General features: G+C 47.8%; 1 protein-coding gene across 1 annotated transcript; it reads left to right on the top strand.

The window, feature by feature from the left end:
• The first annotated feature begins 13187 nt into the window (after positions 1-13187).
• LOC144164749 (uncharacterized) lies at positions 13188-18705 on the top strand. Its single transcript, XM_077695036.1, has 2 exons — positions 13188-13360; positions 17557-18705. The coding sequence occupies exons 1-2, from the start codon at positions 13190-13192 to the stop codon at positions 18415-18417; spliced, it is 1032 nt and encodes a 343-aa protein (XP_077551162.1). The 5' UTR covers positions 13188-13189; the 3' UTR covers positions 18418-18705.
• The last annotated feature ends 4424 nt before the right edge of the window (positions 18706-23129 follow it).

The following is a 23129-nucleotide window of genomic DNA, read 5'->3' as shown; positions in this document are numbered from 1 at the left end:
CCGGAGCCCGTTCCTTCCGCTGTGGTGCATGCCGGAACGGCTCGACGTCTAGGTCGTCATCTGAGGGCAAGGGGGTGCCCAGCGGACTGGGCCCCCTAGACTTGGACTGGGCACCCTTTGCGGTGCCCTTCGTTTTGGCCGCGACCGCCGAGGGCGTCAGGAGCGCCCCGGGTGGCACAGGCGGTGCGGCGGAGGTGGGAACTGCTGCGGTTTCCTCCAGCTCCATCTCCTCCGGGCCCTCGCAGGCGCTTCGGGCCGGTGGAGAGGAGGAAACAGTGGGTGCAGCAGCATCCCCACGAGACGTGGTTGCCACCACAGCCGCTGCTGGCTCAGCGAGCGGTGCGGAGGCGGGTTGGGCTGCCTGAGGCAACCCAGAGGGGGGCGGGGGCGGGACCAAGTCCGACTCGCGGTACTGGGTCCCCGCCGAAACAAGACGCCGCTCCGCCCCCCGGCGAGCTGCGTCGGCGTACCTCCCGAGGGGGAAGGAGGCGAACCTCTTTCGCGCCTCGGGGAAGGAGATGTTCTCGGTTACTTTTACGTGAATTATCTTCTTCTCCTGGTGAAACTTCTCACAGCTGCGGGACCATGCCGCGTGCGGCCCCTGACAGTTTGCGCAGGTGAAGGTGGTGGAGTCACAATTTTCAGTGGGGTGGTCGTGTGCGGCGCATTTTGCGCAGGTCTGTTTGCCGCGGCAAGAAGTCGTAGCGTGCCCGAACCGCTGGCACTTGTAGCAGCGGCGCGGGTTAGGTATGTACGGACGTACACCACACCTAATGAAACCAGCATTGATGTGCTCAGGAAGTTTTGAACTGCTGAATGTTAAGACTACGTGCTTTGTTGGTATTTCTACATTGTCGCGACGGATGGTGATTCTCCTGACAGCTGTTACGCCCTGATCCTTCAGGCCTTCCAGAAGGTCGGCCTCTGTTTCACTTAGCAGATCTGGCTGAGATATCACCCCCTGCGAGCTGTTGAGGCTGCGGTGGGGTGTGACAGTGATGTCCAGATCTGCCATGCGGGTTTGGGTCAGGAGATTTGTGGCTTGCTGCTGCGTCTTGACTTCAACCAACACTTCGCCTGTTCGTAGCTTTTTCGCTTCGAAAGATTTGCCAATGATTCCTTCAAGGAACTTGGAGACGAGGAATACAGATTGGGAGGAGACGGGTTTGGATTTGTCTATTGATTCGAGGACCAAAAAACGGGGATAGTTGTCATGTTTTGGAACGTTGATAGTTGGTAGGGGTGGAAAGGAAACTTCGGTGCGGCCCCTTTTCGGGGGCCGATCACGTCTGGGGGGGGGGGTTTCGAAAATGCCATATGATACATTGAAAAGCAGGGAGACTGGGGTACTTTCTTCTTTGACCTTACCCTGGTAGCCAAAGAGGTCCCGGAGCTCCCTGCCTGGTAGACAGACAGGGAGCCCATCCGCCGGAGCTTGACCTGGGCTCCGACGGCCACCGTTCGTGGTTTCTAACCCTCCACCTATAAACACATTGCCACGGTTGGATCCAGCGTATGTTTGGGGGCTCGGGGTCCGCGGTATCGCCAGTACCGTCACCAAGATTGCTGAAGGTGCCCCGTGCGGGGGTTTTCTAAACCAACCTAATCTAAAAACGTTGCAGTGAACTGTGGCTAAAACGTCCATTGGGCATAACCATTTGAACTTTTATAGGTGACGTAATTTCTCCAAAACATGGGTTAGTGTGGTGTTTCACATAATAAATCAATGGAAAGCAGCTATACATTCAACATTCCTCAATATTGCGGCAACCTAGATAAACATGTACACAGGCAATGTTAATTTGAAGGTTTTTCGTGAGCATTGCTAAATATGTAGAAACTGTACGTACGCGTTAGATCACATTTAACCACACTCCCGAAATTAACGTATCCTGACGTTACATGTACTATATCGCAAACATTCAAGTGTGCTGTACGGGATCATTTGAATTTTTAGGCAGCTTATGTAACTCCACGTGAAATCGTTTATCATCATTATAAATATGACATTTGCCAACATTCGGCAACATTGCTGCAACGCGAAAAAAGCGTATAAATGGCAAAGTTATGTTTTTAAACGTTGCATGAATGTATCCAACGTTGGCCCACATTTGGCAACATTGCTGCAACGCAAGAAAATGTGCATGTGGGCTACATTGCCTACGCGTTAAACGTTGCGTGAATGTTGTTGGATGCGTCCAACACTGATTTTACGTTGGCCCACATTTGGCAACATTGCTGGAACGTGAAAAAATGTGCATACGGGCAACGTTGCGCATCGGTTGTTTGTAAACGTTGCGTGCATGTTGTTGAATGTTTCCGAAGTTGGCCCACATTTGGCAACATTGCTGTAACGTGAAAAAACGTGCATACGGGCAACATTGCCTATACGTTGTTTGTAAACGTTGCGTGCATGTTGTTGAATGTCTCCAACGTTGGCCCACATTTGGCAACATTGCTGCAACGTGAAAAATGTGCATACGGACAACGTTGCCTACACGTTGTTTGTAAACGTTGCGGGAATGTTGCTGAATGTGTCCAATGTTGGCCCACATTCGGCAACATTGTCACCACGTTGTGTAACGTTGCGTAACGTTACACAACATTGGCAACACGGCAGAAACGTTGCGGCAACAATTTGTGCTACTAGGGATTCTTGTCCATACTTTCCGTGTGTCTGTGTAGGAGTTTATTGATGTTATGAAGGAACGCCAAATCTCTCGTTTTGCCTCACGGCGCACACGTTTTCCTAACGCCTTGGCCCGTTTGAACAAAATGAGGTTACCCGACGTGGGGTACCGACGAAGGACACCCCACGCCTTGTTCTGGGCCTCTCGCGCCCGCCTACAGTCCTCATTCCACCACGGCCTCCGCTGGTTGCGCGGGGCACCAGAGGCGTGGGGAATGGACTTTTCGGCGGCGTCGAGGATGTGCGCCGTGAGCAGTTGGGTAGCTTCTTGGACGTGTAGGTGTCCTATGGATGTGTGGTGTAGTTTGGATGTCTGTGTAAATGTATTCCAGTTAGCTCGTGCTTCATTGAACCTATTATGGGAAGATGGACTGCATGGGCCTTTACTTATGTATGTGAGTGAGGTGGGGAAGTGGTCACTACCGTATGGGTCAGTGCCCACACCCCACTCGAGGAGAGGAAAGAGAACTGCTGAGCCAATCGCTAAGTCAAGACATGAGTATGTGTTGTGTCCTATGTTATGGTATGTAGACTGTTTACTGTTGAAAAGGCATGCTCAAGAAGATGTAAGGAATTTTTCTATAAGGCGACCTCGGGCATCCGTGCGGGAAGAGCCCCAAAGAGCGTTGTGAGCATTAAGGTCGCCTGTCAGGATGTATGGTTCGGGCAGCTGGTCAACCAGCGCCTCGATGTCAGAGCTTAAAAGTGAAACATCAGGAGGAATGTATATGGAGCATACCATTATCAACCTATTAAATATTATTAAGCGTATTGCTACAGCCTCAAGGACGGTGTTCAAGGTGACAGGGTGGCATGCTAAGGATTTGCGGGCGATTATGGCCACACCGCCAGAACAGTGTGTGCTGCCAACCCTGTCCTTTCTGTATACCAGGTAACTATTCAAGAAATTTGTGTGCTTGGAATTCAAATGTGTTTCCTGAACACACATTACACTTGGCTGATTAGCATGCAGTAGTTCGTATACATCGTCAAGATTTTTAAGAAGGCCTCTACAGTTCCATTGAATTATGTTTTCTCTTCCCATTATTTAGTGTGAGAGCTACTGGAGTGTGTGTGTTTGTTTATGTGTCGTCTTTCGGGGCTGTGACTCTCGCCTTTTTCGGCTTGTGGGGAGGCTTTGGCGTCGGGACGCGTTCCTTGCGCTGCGTTGCAGGCAGGAACGGCCCGACATCCATGTCGTCGTCGGATGTCCGAGGGGTGCCCGACGGACCGGGCCCCCCGGACTTGGCCCCCCCTCGGGAGCCCTTCGTTTGAGCCACCACCGACGAGGGCGTCCGGGGCGCCAGAGGTGGCACGGGCGGTGCGGTGGCGGTGGGAACCGGTGCGGGGCCTGTGGTGTCCATCACCTCGGTACCCTCCAACGCACTGGAGGACGGGGAGACAGAGGCGGGAGCGGCACCGGTCCCGACGGAAGAGGTTGCCACCACAACCGCTGCTGCCTCAGCAAGCGGCGTGATGGCGGGTTGGGCTGCCATAGGCAACCCAGGGGGGGGGGGGGGGCGGAGGAAGGCCCAGGTCAGACTCGCTGAACTGGGTCCCTGTGGAAACGAGACGCCGCTCCGCCCCCCGGCGAGCTGCGTCGGCGTACCTCCCCAGGGGGAAAGAGGCGAACCTCTTTCGCGCCTCTGGGAAGGTAAGGTTCTTAGTGACTTTCACCTTGATGGTCTCCTTCTCCTGTTTGAATTTCTCGCATGTTCTAGAGTAGGCCCCGTGGGGCCCCTGGCAGTTAGCACACATGAGGGTTTGCGATGGGCAGTTGTCTGATGGGTGATCGTGTTGTGCGCACTTGGCGCATGTTAGTCGACCACGGCAGGCGGTAGTGCCATGCCCAAACCGCTGGCATTTAAAACACCGGCGGGGGTTGGGGATGTATGGCCTGACGGGGCAATGAATGAAACCTGCATTTACTGATTCAGGAACTGTGGAATGGTCAAAAGTCTATATATGTTTTGTTAGGATTTCCTTGTTATCTCTACGAATCATGATACGCCTCACTGCTGTCACACCTTGGTCCTTAAGGCCTTCCAACAGATCGGTGTCAGTTTCATTCATTAGATCTGACTCAGAGATCACACCCTGGGAGCTATTAAGGCTGCGGTGGGGAGTGACCCTGATGTCGAGATCTGCGATGCGAGTTTGAGTCAAGAGATGTGTAGCTTGTTGCTTGTTATTCACTTCTACAAGAACTTCTCCTGTTCTGAGTTTTTTGGCTTTGTAGGACTGACCAACAATGCCCTCAAGAAATTTGGAGATCAGGAAGACAGACTTTGTGGCTAGGGGGTTCGATGCATCAACAGATTCGATTACCAAAAACCTAGCATAGTTGTCCGGCTTTCGGAAACTCGTCGTTGGCAACGGAGGAAAGGATACTTCGGTGCGGCCCCTTTTAGGGGGCCGATCTTTGGATTTGGAAAATTTGGAAGCCATATATCATAGTATAAAAGCAGGGAGACGGGGGTACTTTCTCCTTTGACCTTACCCTGGTAGTTAAAGAGGTCCCGGAGCTCCCTGCCTGGTGAACAGACAGGGAGCCCATTCGCCGGAGCTTGACCTGGGCTCCGACGGCCACCGTTCGTGGTTTCTAACCCTCCACCTTATTATAAACACATTGCCACGGTTGGATCCAGCGTATGTTTGGGGGCTCGGGGTCCGCGGTATCGCCAGTACCGTCACCAAGATTGCTCAAGGTGCCCCGTGCGGGGGACGTTGACATCTACCATGCGTGTTTGCTTGAGGAGGTTATACGATTGCTGTTTGTTTTCTACTTCTATCAAAACTTCTCTCGTTGTGAGTTTCTTAGCCTTGTAGGACTTTCCCACAAGGCTTTCAAGATACTTGGAGATTAGAAACACGGACTGCGAAGTGATTGGTTGTCTTATCAAGCGATTCCATGATCAGAAAGCGCGAAAAATTATCGGGCTTTGGGAGAGAGATCGATTGCAAAGGAGGAAAAGATACTTCGGTGCGGCCCCTTTTCGGGGGCCGATCACGTCTGGGGGGGGGGTTAGAAAATGCCATATGATACTTTGAAAAGCAGGGAGACGGGGGTACTTTCTCCTTTGACTTTACCCTGGTAGTCAAAGAGGTCCCGGAGCTCCCTGCCTGGTAGACAGGCAGGGAGCCCATCGGCCGGAGCTTGACCAAGGCTCCGACGGCCACCGTTCATGGTTTCTAACCCTCCACCTATAAACACATTGCCACGGTTGGATCCAGCGTATGTTTGGGGGCTCGGGGTCCGCGGTATCGCCAGTACCGTCACCAAGATTGCTCAAGGTGCCCCGTGCGGGGCGTTCAAAGGAGGGGCGCCACTCCCTGGGCACCTCAAGTGGTGGGGAAGGTGGCATAACATCCATTGCCTCAAGAGTTCCCCCTCGGATGGGTCGGATTTTTTGGGGCGCTAAACGGGTTCGTGCCGTTGCCGGCTACACAGAGAGGAACGGCGAAGATTGAAGTGGGAGCCGGCCTTCCAGTATCCACGCTCACCTCACACTCAAGGGTACCAGGGATGTGTAATGGAAATGGAGGTGCAGCACGCCTTCTGGTTCGCTACTGCCACAACCGTGGGCCCGTGGACGTTGCGACGCCAGGGGCTGCCCAGGAGAGAGAATGACTACCAAATCCTCTGCTGGCTTTGCAGGAGTGACCCGTAGCCACTCAGTATGGGGCCGAGACGGCGGCACAGCAGCAGGGTTACACTGTGTTGCTCTATTAACCAGACGTCGCCCCAACCGACGGCAAGCGGCACCTGCATAGGAGGCTGCCAAAAACAACCTGTGTTTCTGCGTGCACTTTAATGAAGCTAATTTTATCTGATATCATACACGTATTATTCCGTTTCCTTTGTTCAAAGTCGGTCAAGATTGAGAGTACGCAGGGTGCACATGTTCACCGCTGCAATTCGGACACTTGGTGGTCTGAGAGTTTTCGGATGGATGGTCACTGTCACCACATTTGGCGCATGTCTGCTAGCCCCGGCACGCCGGAGTGACATGACCGCACTTGTGGCGTTTGAAGCACAGTCTCGGGTTCAGAATGTACAGCCACACCAAGCGCCACATGAAGGCGGCTTTCACAATCTCGCGCAGGTAGGTGCCTCTAAAATTTAAAGTGATGGATTTCATAGCGAATTTGTTTCCATTTCTTCATATTGTTATTCTTTGAACAGCGACTACTGCTTGGTCTTTCATCCCCTCAAGGTCAGATTTCTTTTTAATGAGTTATCTCAAATGGCGTTCAGTGTGTCGCGTATAGAAAAAAACCCGCCCGCATCTTCCCATGGGAACTCGAGTAAATGCGTCGCAGAGTGGTGGGGGTATCGCGTGAATGTTGCGTAATTGGGTATGGTTTGGGAATGCTTAATTGTTATTTCGTCTTTATTATTCTTATTTATTGAATGAAGGAGAAGCGAAGGCAAGGAGTGTAAAGTCTGTCTTTATTGCTTGGTGCCGTCAAGCAAAGCGTCAAGTCAAGCGAAAGCCAAGCAAAGACGCCCTTGACTGAATTCCGAACGCGCGCTCCACCGCTTATATACACACCGCCCGCGTTCGAGGGAGAGGAGTACGGGGGAGAGACGCGCATGCGCACACTTCCGTACACAAGTGCGCGAACTTTCCACGCACCCACCACGCCGTTATCACGTGTACACGCCCTGCCGCCGTTACTGTTGAGCGCGACGCAGCGCACGGGTAGCTACGACGCATGCGCGCACAGACGCGCTCCCCCCGCACCGCCGCAGCTGTTGTTGAGAGCGACGGAGCGCACGGGGTACACGCGCTCCTCCCACACCGCCGCACGCGTGATTCCGTCTCGCTGTGGGCGATAGCCAGGAAGTTCCGGTGACGTCACTAAAAAACAAACCACCAAAATAAAAAAACGCTACGCAATCAGGACAGTTTGCAAGTCAGGTTTATTTGCAAACCTAAAATGTAAACTGATTAAGAACTTTTCAATAAATAAAACCTTCCTTCTGTGAGTACCTGTGAACGTCGTTTACGCGGGTTGCGCCATCTGTTGAACACTAGATAAAACTATAAAAACAGGGAGAAATGAAAAGCGAAAGAGAGCTCCGCTTAATGAGTTTGCGAGTTAACCGCTCTTCTTCCTTGCTGCAGCAAGATTTCCCTTCGAACGCGCCATTTTTCGCCTTCCGGGTTTGCTCGTTTCAAAGGGTTCTTTTAAGTGCGAGGATTCCCTTTTTTTCCTGACGGAGTAAGGGAGTGCGCGCTCCTAAACTACAAGGACAAATGTACGCTGAACCCGAAGAAGCGCTCAGTTTCGGGTGGTGCTGCGTGCGTGATGAGTCTGGAACAACGAAGGCTACAACCTCTTCCACTGAGGTCGTTGTCTTACGCAGTGACATTGGCAGCGCAGACAGCGCATCTGAGTGGGTCAAACGCTACGGCGCGGCAACAAACACCGCCTGGATTGTATACAACTTCCAAAAAGAGGAGAAGTGCCAAAGGTCAGTATGCCGCGTATTTGACATAATTTTTATGGAATGGTGACTCATGGGGTTGATGCAGCATGATAGCCCGCCGTAAAAGTTAACATGAAATGCAATCCTGGAGCGGCTCAACTAGCAGACTTACGTAAGAAACTCTAATAATTTGTTTCTTACAGTATACTTGCTAAGAAACTTCCCTCCCACTTCCGGAGCCTTCTGATTGAAGGTGTTTGCAAAGGGGAGAGAGAGGGGCGGGAGGGGGGCAGGGCTGCTAATTGATGATGATGATGATCTTGTGGTTCTAGAATCTAGAGCTGTTCTATAATCTAGAAAGGCCCACCGGACTTTTGGAATCAAATGTCGAGCCAAACACCAAATTTCACAGCTTTAACCCCTTCAATCATCCTACGTATTCTAATAATTTAAGTTTTTTGTTGTTTGGTTAGGGAGGAGCAGTCGTGCCGTTTGTGTGGCACTTGAACTGTGCTGTACGCCTTCATGTGTGATACATAACCAGCACCGACATAGTGGCCAGATAAAATTACTGGAAGAAAATCATTTACTCGGCCTTACAAAACAGCAAAAATTTAGTGATAGATAATAACGCGTTGCAGGAAAAGACGAATTGGGAATTGTGTATTATATGGTTAGATGGGTTGTAATATTCCAGCAAAATTATTCAGTCGTTTTGAGCCTTTCGCTTTGGGCCACTCCAGCCAGCCAGTCCTTTTGCTGTTGTTTTAAAGCCATGATTTGTCTAATGGTGCAAATATCAGTGAGAGCTGAGCTCCTGTAGTTTTTAAACTTGGGCGTGCTTGAGGCTCCCCTAAATCCCCCCCCCCTTTGTGGAGCCCTTGCCCACGCCTGTTAGAGTGGACATTGCACCTTTCGAGAGGTTCTGGAAAAATTCAGTGCACCATTACAACAATCGTCTGCATGTCAGTATGTTGACGGTGTGACTGATGACAAGCCAGGAAATTTTATAGAAATAAAACAAGTAGGTTTTATTGCTAAGTTGTGTAAATATAAAAAAGCTGTATCAGAAGTGAGGTGTGAAGTTTGTGTGCCACCCTAATAAAAGTAACGCCCTTATTGTTTTTCATTTCCATGACTGGATGGTGTGCCATAAAGTGTGGCGATGCCACCTTTCCCAGCTCAACAAGGTGTGTGACAGGCGCAACACAAAGTGCGAGGCCGTCATCGACATAAAGGTGAAGAAGGTCAATGCAAGCACCAGAAAAACCGACCCATTTCTTCGCCGAGACCCACCATTGTGCGCCGTGATGAAGTTGAAGCTTCAGCACAACCACTCCGTGGAAAGTGCTGAGGCCCTGCGCCTCCTGAGATGCAGCGCCGAGACGAAAGCTCTTTTCCACAGCTATTTCAGTGAAGGCATGTCTCCAGCTGAAGCCATCAGCCTTCATGAAGGCAACCTGGCAGTTGAGGAGGACGCAGCAAGCGTAGCACTACTGGCCAATGGGGCTGTGAACCCAATGAAAAGGACAGTATACCATCTCCACGAGGCATGGCAGCGGGAGAACCATGGGCCGATTCTTGACCCCCTTACGAAATTACAAGAGAAGCGTCCTGGGTACGCAGCTAAAGGTTAGTACGAAAGCAAAAAAAATCAGTTGATGTAATAACAACTTGTAGCGCCTAAGTTACTGCGTCGATCACATTTCTTAAGAATTGTAGTGAAAGTGTGATTTACCATAGAATCAGTGAAGGCGAATTAGATTATAGATATTAAGACACACTAACAGCACACACCTGCCACGGTGACTCAGTGGATATGGTGTTCTGCTGCTGAGTGTAAAGACAGGTTCGATTCCCGGCCGCCGTTGCTGCTTTTCTGAAGGAGACGAAAAGTGAAAACACCGGTGCGTTCAAGATTTTGGCACATGTTGAGATCCCCAGGAGGTCAAATTTAATCCGGAGCTCTCCACTACGGTACGCCTCGTAGCTTGGGTGTAGCATCGGCGGGATGAGCCCCACAATCAGTCAGTCAATAAATTAACACTAACAGCACAGCTTACCTTAGCAGTTCCTTGTTCAATAATTTTGCATTATGTGTATATGTATTGTTAGCAATGCATGCAACCTGGAAAGAGGGTCGTAAAGAATGATTTTAAAAAAATAAATTAAGTAATGCTTGGCAGTAGACATGTCTTCGAAGCAGGTACTTTTGATGCGAGGAAGATTAGAGCAATTTACAAGGAAAACAAACGAATAGGTCAAAAGCCGACTCCCGTAAGACAGTGTCCTGAAAGGCGACATGTCTGTTTGAAACTTAATTGCAGCTCAAAGCTGTGTCTCTGGTGAAATCTTTAGCTTGGAACTTGCACTAACTTGTAATGCAGTTTTAAGAAGGGTTGTGGCAAGTAAAATGACTTTATAGGCAGGGTAAATGTAATCAATGAACTAACCATCCTAACAATAAAACTTAAATCAGTGTGAGGCTATCTTCTGTACTTTTTGAGTGACTGGAATAATTACCTGAAACCCATTAAGCATAACTCAATAATTAGTCAAGAACTCAAGATTTTTATGCCATTGTGATCAGGATGGTCTATTTTGTGCTGAGAAGCTATCGAGCTAGGTATTGAACTCTACACAGCAGCAACAGCTGGTCTCTAAGGCGGTCTCTAAAGCCCCTCTATACTGCTCTCGTCCGACACCTAGGTTAAAGCCCCTCCATACTGCTCTCGTCCGCGGCCCAGCCCGTGATGGAGGGGCTTTAGTACTTCCACAACATGTGCTTCATGTGATGGGCATAGGTTGTATCTCATATCACAGCATCTAGTCGAGAAAACCATGGTGCCAGAGTGGTTTTGCTTCATTGTTTGCCATAGTATTGTGCAACGTAACTAACAAAGTCAGCCAAAGCTACTGTGGATTATCATACACCGTTTAATCATGCCATTCTTATGCAGGCGTTGACGTCAGGATACGAGTGGACAAGGCGACTGGTTGCTGGGCTGCTCTCGTTGTGACGCCAATCATGAGCCAGACCCAGTGCCTCGAGTCAGCGTCGGAGATAATCTTTGTGGACTCCACAGCCTCATGCGACACCACGCGGTGCACTGTGACAGTGGTGCTGGCTGCCACATCCGCCGGGGCTGTGCCTGTTGCCACCCTGGTGCACAACTCACAGACCACCGAGGGGTACATGACAGCTTTTGGGCTGCTCAAAAGCAGCTACCCCTTCTGCTTTGGTGGGCGCCAGGTGAGCACACACAGGCAGTTTTTCATAATTTATTAATTGGTCACTTTCCTCAGCTTCGACCTGATTCGCGATGCATGAAACTTTTGGGTTGAGCACCGATTGAAGCATATATGTAGAGTAGTAGAAACCAAAAAAAATTTGGAGCCATTACCCCATGTGAAGGTGGATTACCAGTGAAGCAGCAGAAAATACACATCACTCACATGGTTAGAGAATGTACATGTATATATTTTTCTCATCATTTAGCAATGGTATTCAGTATAGATTTGTGATTAGTACTTGTTCAGAAATTTGAAGGACTACTGTTTTACCCTGGAAGACAAGCATGGGGCTACCCAATTCTCTCCCATAGAAGCCCATGTACCGACATCGGATAGGAATTCTGTAACATTTACAGCTTTACTGAGAACTGACTAAAGTAAAACCTCATTATAATGAAGTTGAAGCAAGGATAGTAATTACTTTGTTATAACCATTACTTCGCTATAACCAGTGTCTATTTCTGCTGACAATTTACGTGCAAGGGAGGATGTATTCACCACCGAAACTCACAGCAGCCTGCGAAAACAAGAAAACCAAGTGAAAAAAAACAGCAAATAATTCATGCCACATGGCTTATCCGTGATCATTTGACAGCACACGAGCTGGTGGCTCACTATGGAGAGAAGAAGTCCTTGATAGATTTTGGCTGCATTTTCTTCAGGCAAATTATGGCTTTTTCAGCTGCAGACGTGATTTCGAGTTTGTCCTTGCCGTCATTGTGAACGCTAAAGAAACGGCACACCAGGTCGGCAGCATCCTGGTAGGGTGGCTGGAAAAACATCCGGGCACCCTACTGGGAGTCTAGGAGACATGCACCCTTGCACGTGTTGCGAGGCGCTTGCAGCCATTTTAGTGCCCTGGAGTTCATGGCCCATAGTTAACGCAAGTTTCGAATTACCGCATCCATGATGCGACATAAACTGTCGCACGCAATACATTGACCTGATGGTTGCCAAAATGGTCCACATATGCTCGTAGTGAAAAAAAGAGTGGGTTATACCTATTGGTAGAAAAATTAAGCTTCATTAAAACGAGGTGTTAAATGCATGGGCGTCTACGGAAATTTCAAGGGGAATTATGGTTGCTTTGTTATATCCATTAGTTTGTTATATCCTGTTTTGTAATAACGAGGTTTTACTGTATTTGTGACCAGTAAATGAAACTCAGTGTGATGATAGTCATCCTAGTGGCAAATTCGTGCATAATTTGTTAGGACGGTTTTGATAAAGCAAGAGTTTTGGCCATTTCGTTCTGAGTATTCGTGACAAATTTGGCTTCATTGTTAGGCATTTTTTTTTAAAAAAGAATGGTTGACACAAAACAAGAATGTGCACGTTTTTCCTCAAACACACTGGCTGACAGTGATCACGAGTTCTTAGCATCCTGAGGTGAACAAATGCACTTACTCCAGACAATTTTCTTTTCTTCTGATTCTTTAAGTCACTGCACAGTTGTCTCACTGCCTTAACTGCACTACTTTTATATCGTCCTTTCCAGCGCTTTGTAATTGCCACATGTAAGGCTCAGTCGGAAGAGTGCTTGGAAAGTAAAGAGCAAATTGGACAAAACCGCAAAAGTTGACGGGGCGTGTTGCCTGTCTTTTGCGTTTTGTCCATTTAGCCACACAATTATGAGGTTTATGTGAAGTCATCCAAGGACCTCTTGCACTCATTTCTGTTTTACACCAGACTTCGCTTGTTGTGTGCTAGCACATCTGGCACCTGATGAGCCATGCGTATTTTCTTTCATGCAGACCCCAGCGGCGTTCATGACGGACAACAGTGCAGCAGAAAAGGCAGCACTCCTGGAGACATGGCCAGAGGCCCGGCAGCTGCTCTGCCACTTTCACGTGGCACAAGCGGAATGGCGCTGGCTGACTCTTGCCAAGCATGGGGTTGCTGTTCAAGAAAGGAAGCAGCTCATGGCAGCCTTCCAGAAGGTACGATCACAGGCTGCTCTCGATAATTCTGAAGTGATGTGCTCGTCTCGGCAATTTTACGTAGAATCTGATGGAAGAAATTTCTCAATCATTCAAGGCTAAAATCCATTAAGTCGGTTAATTGGAAGTTATCTTCCATAAAAGGCATTGAGGTGACCATGATTTCTTGATAAAGTTCAAAATTGTCAGGCCTGGTAATAGCGTCATGTTTTGTACTCATGTTGGTGCCATCACAACTGAGGCAGCGCAAAGTTTAGAAAGTGGCGAGCCAGTTGACACGCAAGCTAGTGTACACATGTCTCCCTTGTTATGTCCTCAACCTCCTTTGTTGCACACAGTGCAGTGTGAGCCCTTTGTGTGGTGGACACTTTAGGCTTTGATTTTAGAGATAAGTGTCAACTATAATGGCAACTCGCGTCGTACACCCAACTTGGCAATGAAAGTTGAAATTCTGAGTGAACTCAAGAAGGCAGACATGTTGCAGAATACGAATGCTGTTCTTGTGCTTTTTGTTTAATTGGAAGTTTGGTTAATTCGAAGTGTTTTGCGGTTCCCTTGGACTTAGTTTTAATTAACAGCAGTCAACTGAAAATTATCTTGGTCTCACTGATGGCAGTGAGGTAACCAAAATGCTCTACAGGAAAGCCAGATTTTCATAATAGGAGGGCAAATGATTATGATGGTGATGATGAAACAAGAAAAAAATAGTTCCTGTGGTTGAAATCTCACCTGGGTCCCTTACGTTATAAAGGGAACGTCTATCCGACTGTGCCATCATTGCATTCAGCTCACTCAACATTTCCTTTGGGTTCGTTGCGCGGGCATTGGCTTCAGCTTTCGCTGAGTTTAAGTAGATTTTGGCTTTTTGCTTTGGCAGTTTTGGACGTTGTTGATGGTCTAACCATGGCAATGAGTTTGGGAGGGGAGGAGGGTGCTTAGCTTTCTCGTAAGGGATTCATTTGCTGTCATCTGAGTTTGGACTGAAACTTGTAGGCAGTCTGCACTTTGATTGGCACTTCACCATTTCGATTTTCACACGCAAGTAAGCTTTGCGTTTAAACCATTGCCATTGTTATATGGAGGGGCTTCTGATTTCTGTGTGCTGGTATCATATCAAGCTGACTCATCACTACTGCTTCCAACTCAGGGGTTCTTGGTTTAGTAATGCATGCTAGGCTTGATTTGGTGCGTCACTTCTAGCCTCTTTGGCTTGTTAAAAGTTTGTTGCATCCGACGGCAATTAAATTTTTCCCTTTCTATTAATGCACTGAATGCTACAACAAATATGTATTGGTCATGTGTGTATGCAGCAGTCAGAGTTATTCAATGCATACCAGTGGCTGTGCTTTGGAATGTCCCACCTGCGAGCACCCGTCACAGGAATGGTTTCGGTCACTGTCTGTTGGCAAAGCCAAGTGGGGACAAAACTGAAATACAGCAGCTCTAAAAATATTATGGTAGACATTCTTCAACGTTATGAGAAGGTTTAATTGCAATAAGAAACTGGCCATTTTGAATATTTTAACAGCTTTAAGAGATTCAGTATCATCATAAATTGTTACAATCCCTTTCCTGATAGTCCAACTTGTTCCGATGAAGGCAGGCAAATGCAATGTCCAGAGCTATAAGGAAACAAATCAGGACCCACCAAATTTACATGGTCTCTGTGGAGAGTTTTTCAATTCCATTTATTAGAATAACTCTGTGAAGCCATGGGATTTGGGCACAGTTTAAGAAGTATAGGTGATGATAACTCTGCTTCGTATGTAGTAGACGTAAGTAGCAACATTTTGTTTTGCTGGTGCGTACGCCTACTCCACCACCACCCATCATAACAGGGCCCCATGGTGTCGAAATGCCTTCTCTGGTTGTCTGTAGCGGCACTTAGTTCCTGAGCGCATTTAAAGAGCAACAGGGTGCACTTTCTTTTGTGTCTTTTTTGGCTGTGCCCGTTCATGTGCACGTGCCTTGAACAAGAAAACTGTTGCGTACCTGTGCTACATGAGTGTTTGGAGGACCTTCGAACACATCCCCTCTCGGGTGAATTGCCAGTTGCAGGAAAAGCCACCGAGTCGCTTGTAAATTGAGCCAATGGAGAATGCAACCTGAAACTCTTATTGAAAGAAAAAAATGCTTTAAATGGGCAAGGCTGCACTCAATTACTGGAAAGGTCGATACTATTTTTAGCAGGCCTGAAATAATGATAGTGTGCTGGCATACACTGTTTGCATGTTGAGGGAAATGATATGAACGGCACGTGCCATGTGTTATCAGCGTCTTAAAGGAGCCATGAAGAGAAAACACAAGTTTGGTTCATTCAAAAGATTGTCTCGTTAGAATCATACTGACACCACTTTTAACGTAAACTTCGCTCAAATAAGCTACATAATTAGGAAAAACGGGAATGGTCATGCGACCCACCAGCTCATTTCCCGCAACAGCACCTGTGATGTCACATGGGCTAAGCTCTGCGATTGGCGGAGGCTGGCAGAAGCAGACGCAAATTAGGTAGAGCTTACAAACTAGACGAACGAGCGATTTGCGCTTAAATTTAGGGCACATTCTTTACAAAGCAATAGGAATGATGGGACAAACAGTGGAAGTTACGAAAGCACATGTAAACATAGAAGTACTGATGCGTTCTGCTGTTCGTACTGCGCACAGCATGCTTTGGTTTAGCTGCACAGCACTATGGGGCTTGGGGTTGTCTCAGACGACACTGGCCGATTGACGCAAGCAACGGTGTCTTACGTGACCCCATTTGTCGAGCGAGCACTGTTTCAGGGAACGAATATTTTCTCCCAGAACAAAAACAAGCCAGGTTTAAATGCGGGCAAAAACAAACCAAACGCTTGCCACGGTATGGTGGCGCCATCTAGGTTACGGAACGTAAAGAAACGCGGGAACAAACCAACACGCTACAGGGTGGAGACAACCTTTGAACGGTCCCGTGCCGCCGCAATTGGGCCAACGGGCTCAACGCGTTATTCTTTTCGTTTCCCACGAGACCTAGCAACGCGAAACAGACAATATGATTCAAACTTCTTCAGTAAACTGCGTTGCGGCGATAATTTTAGCGCGGTTTTGACACAATGACTTGCTTCGGCGGCGAGCGAGCAACCGAACATGGCGGCGCCAGCGTTACGTGTCTCTACCCTGTACAGCGGATGCGTGAATGAAGGTACTCTAGGCTGCAGAGCGGTCGGTTCCCGTGATGTCACTTGGGACCACGAAAACGCACGATTGAGCGGGAAAATCAAAATTTTAACCTAAATTGTTTAATTTCTCAGTGAATAAAGCACCGTTTGTATCCGGACAAGCGCTGGGGGCACTATAAAACACGAAATCTTTCGAATAAAACCAACTTGCATTTTCTCTTCATGGCTCCTTTAACTAAAACAAGGAATGTGGTGGGGCACAAGGGTCACTCAACTTCTCAGCAAAACTGCACCAGCTTCTTAATGCATATAGTGAAGGGAACTCTCACGCAATGCTCACAACAAAGGGTAACACTGAGTTGCTTTTAATGCGGAAGTGTTACTTTGCTAAAGGGGAGGTGGGGGTGGGGGGGACTGTGCACCTGGCTAGTGTCCACAAAAGCCGCGTCTCACAAGCACATGTGTTTGTGGCCTCTCCCACCGGTACATTTTGATGCTGGTGAATGGCTTATGAATCACAGCACGTGGGTTGAACGTTAATATTGGGAACACCAGCCCAGCACCGAGAGAAGGAAATGCAGATTCTGCGGCGTGTGACTCGTTTGGCATCTACAAAGGGAGTGTGCTTGCAAATGCAGTCCTAATTGGCCTGGAGTTTCCACTGCAACACAACTTTGCAACGCTTTGTTGTAACAACAACCTGAGCCAAAATAAACTTCTAAGATCGAACCTCTTAAGAATATGCTTAGGGATCCTCTGCAACTTTTGTGAATGCACCACTGTCACAAATTCTCATACTTTGGCCTGTGGCAGTAGCCCTATGGCCTTTTTTTTTCGTCTTGTCTTTTTTTTGTGCGCATTGCTGTTTTTTTGCAAGCCATGAAAATTGACTGACTAGGCATAAAGCATTCCATTTGACTGACAGTAAACATTTCACATTTTTGCACACCTATAATATGTATGTGTTGTGTGCATGTATATGCAATGTATGCATATTATATGTGCATGCACATATCTCTGTGACCTCCAAATGTGCAGGTCATGTATGCTGATACGCCTGAAAGCCTGGAAGCAGCCAAGAAGGAGCTCCACTCCCAGCAACATGCAGGCTACATCAACCGCGTGGACACTTTCATGGAGAAGGAAGCGGAGTGGGTCTTGCTCTTCCGTCTGCACTTCAAAACAAGGGGCCACAACACAAACAATTACTCTGAGGCTTCCATCAGGATTTTGAAGGACATTGTGCTGAGTCGCACTAAAGCCTATAATGTTGTGGCCCTGGTGGAGTTTCTCGCGGTTACGTGGGAGACGTACTTCCGCAACCGAATTATCGACCATGCGAACTCGCGTGTGGCAGGGCACAGGCTTCTGTATGAGAAGCTCCTCAAGCGACTCCCAGAGACTGCCAAGGATCGTACAGTATCCTGTGGGGACGGCCTCTACGTCGTACCAAGTGGCAAAGACGACGGCCCGATGTACAACGTCAACTCCACCATTGGGCTGTGCACATGCCGCTCTGGTCAGCAGGGTGCATTCTGCAAACACCAGGCGCTTGTGCATAAGGTGTTTGGTGGAACCTTCCCCAATGCACCTCTGCTGACCAGGGAAGGTCGGCACGAGCTCGGTAGGCTTGCACTGGGGGATGCGTGCCCTGGAGCCGAGTTCTTTAAAGGACTGCACGAGAACTCGTCAGAGCCTCAAGCTGCTCCTGCAGAGCATTTTGACGTTGAAGAGCCATTGCAGCCCTCAAATGGAACAAGCTGCAGGCCTTCAAGCAGCCAGCAAATACAGGAGAACAAGGTTTGTACCACCCTGCTGTTTTTCTCCAAGGCAGCCAAATTGCCCGAACTGTTGCGTCACAGTTTCGCAAGTAGATGCCCCGTATATTTCCACTGGTAGTTTTCAAAGGAACCATGTGGAACCTTTATATCAAACCTCTGCAGAAGAAAATCCTGAGTATAGTGGGGTAACAAGGCATTGTAATTGTACGCCTGCAAATAAACCTGCAAGCTTACTCAGACTACTTATAGCAATCCAGGTATTTCTGTTTGAACTTAAAGAAGCCTTTGTTAGTGAAGTCAAAGTGATGTCGAAGACTAATTTCTATTTACAGTGTAGTGGTTAAGGGAAAGCAGCAAAGGATCTAGCTCATTGTCAGGGAGCACACAGGCATTGGAGGTCACTGGCAATGCAGACGGTCAAAGACCAGAGTGCTTGCTTGACCATGCAGCTGACAGTACTTGTTGCTTTGATGTATGCAAGTAAGCCATTTCTCGTAGGTTAGTGAGAAGCCATCTACCAATTTACTTGATCCATAGTAAGTTCTGCACAATTTTCTACTAGTCAGCATAGGCTCTCACTGAATCTAGAACAATTTTGTAATCTCAAAATGATTGACAGCGATATATTTTACTAGGTGATTGCTAAGTTTTACATGTTAAGATAATTTTTGCCTAGCAAAAATTAAGATTCACTCTGCGATTCTATTTAGTGACGATGTTGATGAGAAATTTTCTGGAAAAAATCTGGTTCGGCTTGATTTGTAGAAATGTCTGCAGTGCATAAGGCGCTAAATATTGACTTCTACTTAAAAATAATACACCCTCAAAATATAATGGCATTCACCATGCAGCATGTAATTAGTCAATGCAGTGCGATAGTCCAAATTGTTAGAATTTTTACGGCCTACCATTTATGAAGCATTACGTAGCCAAACTGCCTCCAAGAATTGCTGGCTACAGAAAAGCATTGTTGCATTGTCTTCAATAATTTCAGGGCATGGATTCGGATTCATACAGAGACATGCTGTGCTCATTTGAGCAGTTGGAATCCCTGGCCAAAGACCCGCCTGCAGCAAATATGCGGCAAGCATTGCCAAGCGCCTGAAAAAAATAACCAACCAGCAGGCTCTTGTTGAGGCTTTAATGAGAGTAGATGCCTCACTTGCCAAAGCCACTAGATGGGGCAGCAGAATCAGTGTGCAGCCGACAAGCATCGCAAGACGCCGTGCCGGCTTGAACAGGGGATCGAAACGTGTGCCACCCGGCCGACCACCAAAAGGGCCAGCAGCAAAGCGTGCAAAGCGGGTGCACTCGTTAGTTGAAAACGTCCATGCCAACGTGCCTTCTGCGAAGTGATTTTGCAGTGAATGTGGAGTTGCGGGGCAGTTTGCTCAACAAGTGCAACGCCGCTTTTCCTGAGGAAGCTGGGCAGTGTGGAGGTGAACTTGTGTGGGATGGTGCGACTCCTTCGAGGTTGTGGTTAAGAAAGTGCATAGCGCAGATTTCGGTGTTTGTGCTGGTGTTTTGATTGTGGTGTTCAATGTGCCGAAGCTAACCCTGGGCTATGAGGTCCGCCATAGAGGAGGAGCACCTGGCCACCTGGGGACCTTTAACGTGTGTTGAAATCTCGAACACATGGTCGTCTTTGCTTTTCACCTCCATCAGAAAAGCGTGGCCACCACAGCCAAGAAATGTGTGCAAGTGCAGGATAGTGTGGTTCCTTTGGAGTGATTCTTCAATGTGCTTGTGCTTGGTGTTGCCGCAGAACATGGCTAGGATTAGGTTGGTGGCTTTTCCTATGGCTTGTAATGGTATGTATTCAGTTCACAAGCTGGTTGCAGCACTGTGAAAGCTGGCCAGATTTGAGCTAATCAGGAGCTGAGCTCATGCATGTTGTGTTAGTCCATGCTGTCTTTCAGCCGTGGCCTAATAAATTGAATGCTGTACCGTGAGAACATGTGATAGTCAGCAGACCCAAATTTGAACCCAAATACGTTGAGATAACACTTTTTTTTTTGACCATGAAACATATCGCCTCCAGCCCCAGCCAGTATTTATGTCCCTTACGGGTTCCCAAATGGGTGCGTGAGGTAGGAATTGTGCCCAGAAAAACTACAACACCCTTTGACACCATGATGTATTCAACTGGACATTCATGCTTTTGCCTTCACAACCCCTATGAAACAAAAATGTCCTTGTACATGATGTATTCAACTGGACATTCATGCTTTTGCCTTCACAACCCCTATGAAACAAAAATGTCCTTGTACTTTGTTTCGTAAACCTGTGCAACCCATTGAAATCAAATCCCTGGCTATTTTACCACCATATGAATGGTTCGCACCACAAACTTTTTCTGGAATTCTCTTCTTAAAAAATGTTTTTTGTTGGTGTATTAGCAGTATGTTTCATCTGTAATGCTATACTATGCAGGGTAGGCCAGCATTTTTCTGGGGAAGCACAAATAATTCATGTTCATAGTGAGAGCAGAGTTGACCCAATTCCACCTGCTTTTTCGCTACTCCTTTTTCTTCTCCCCTTTCTTGCCCAAAATGGTGGGAAGCAAAGCGCATGTCTCTTGTTGATTTTACATCTTCCCGCGCTGCAGTGTTTGCATCTGCCTCAAATAGACAGAAGCTCTGCAACACCTGCCGATTTTGCTGGCTGTTCAGTAGCTTCTTCAGCTGTCACGGCATAAGGATCCCTCTTCGACATTGCAAATTATTGAACCAGAATGTTCACCTCTCGCAGATGCTCACGCACTAAGTCCCATAGTTAATCCGTAAACTTTTGAGTTCCTTGTAGCAGTGCAGATGTACCGCTTTCCACGCTTCTCGCTCCGTGGTGGCACCTGGGTTGAACATTCGGTCGGACCCTGTACCCGTTGGTCTGCAGCATGGACAATTTTTCCACTCTTCGCCGTGAGTGTGTGAATTTTGCACAAGTGGATGGTGAACACGTGGGTCCTTTTCTTTGCGAGTGCCTCGTGAAGTGCCATTTTTGTGAAAGTTGCCGTATTAAACATATCCCATATTATACTCCATCTTGCTGTTGCTTTGCAGTGTCATAAAATTTACTGGTTCTTGTGTTCGGTTTTGAGCACTTGGGTCTAGTGTTAAAAGTTGCATACATGAAGAGAGCCTTATTGAGTGCAAATTTCATTTGTCGTCATCACTCTACTGTTTGCTAAATATGGTTACCATTGTTCTATGATAAAGCATGTACTGCGGAAAAGGCTGTTGCTCTGTGTTACCCTACATTATGTTGAAGTCAATTTTGTCCCATCACTTATGTGGACCTCGCCTTGTTTGTGTCTGTGTTTCTCTGTGTTCACCAGTTGCCCAGGCCACCTTTGCCGTCCTTTCTTTTGCGTTATTTAGCTTATGTGCCAGTGCTTTTTAACTTAGGCTCTTGTATTTTAGGCAGTTCATTTATGGGTGTTTTTTTTTACTGTTTCTGCACTGTTAACTGCCGTTAAATACACTGTACATACTTCAAACTACATTTCCGTAATAATTTATTATTTTAATGCTCGTTTAATTTGTATCTCGCTTGCTCTTTCGTGCTCAAAACAAAATTAAAGAAATCACGCCACATTTAGCGGACTTCGTTTTTTGGTCAGAGTTGGTTTTAAAAACCCGCCAAATTTAGCGGATTCCGTTTTGTGATCTGCACTACTGCAAATATGGCTGCTCCCATTCCACGAGTGTGCCATAGATTATGCAAACAGTACGGTTTTGCTGGCGTGAGTCGTTTTTCTTTCCGGATTTTCTCGTCGGAAGTTTGCACTGAAATAATTTTTTGCAAGCCTTGCTATTCCCGTGAGTCCTTTTCTTTTTTTGAGGCGCCTGTGTTCGTTGCAGCGTGCTGTTCCAGATTCATCGCTCAGTTATGGATTCGTCGACACAGTTATTTCCTTAAAGTTGCGACGCCCTTTTAAGGTTTTGTGAACATGATACGTGTGAATGCTCCCGCCCCCTAATGCCTTAAAATAATGCGGAACAAGTTTTGTGCTGTTTAGAAAGTACTGTTGCTGTAGAAGTATACTTAAACCGAACTGATATTCGGAAGCTACTCTCCCCCTCCTACCATATTTTTGCAGCTGAAGCGCACGCAGGAATTCTTTACTTCTCGGAAAAACTTTGAACGTTATTGTGGCTTCATTGCGGCGGTAACGAGCTGCTCTACTTAGATTTACTTCTCGCCACTTTTAGGCGATCGCTTTTGTTGATGTTCGCTTACGAAACCAAGAGCAGCTACTGCATTTGCTACGAGGTCAACCAGGCGCGCGTTTGTCGAAATGATATGCTCAGCGGAAGGTGTCGGCACCACCTCAAACAATTTCTGTACTGAAACTAGTACAATACGCGAAATTGGGGTCTCAGTTAAAACAAAAAAAAGGAATGGGGGGGGGGGGTACGCGCAAAACATGTCATTCAAAACCAGCTGCAGTGATTGGAGGCAGCTAACAAAGATCACCGTGGGATGTCTCGCGTGTGAATGTGAGGAGGGCAGTATGCAGAGACGCATATGCGAGGGCCCGGAGGAGATGGAGCTGGAGGAAACCGCAGCAGTTCCCACCTCCGCCGCACCGCCTGTGCCACCCGGGGCGCTCCTGACGCCCTCGGCGGTCGCGGCCAAAACGAAGGGCACCGCAAAGGGTGCCAGGTCCGGGGGGTCTGGTACGCCGGGTACCCCTTCCAAATCAGATGATGACTTGGATGTGGGACCCTTCCTCTCTGCTTCGCAGCGGAAGGAACGGGTCCCCCCATCTAAACCTCCAGAGGAGGTAAAGAAACCCCGTCCAAGAGTCCAAGCCCCGAAAGACCC

The sequence above is a fragment of the Haemaphysalis longicornis genome, unplaced genomic scaffold, assembly GCF_048455015.1.
Source record: "Haemaphysalis longicornis isolate Haplotype H1 unplaced genomic scaffold, Haemaphysalis longicornis Haplotype H1 scaffold_138, whole genome shotgun sequence".
In the NCBI taxonomy this organism is placed as follows: Eukaryota; Metazoa; Arthropoda; class Arachnida; order Ixodida; family Ixodidae; genus Haemaphysalis; species Haemaphysalis longicornis.
The sequence above is the reverse complement of the archived record's forward strand: the minus strand, read 5'-3'. Positions and strand labels throughout refer to the sequence as shown.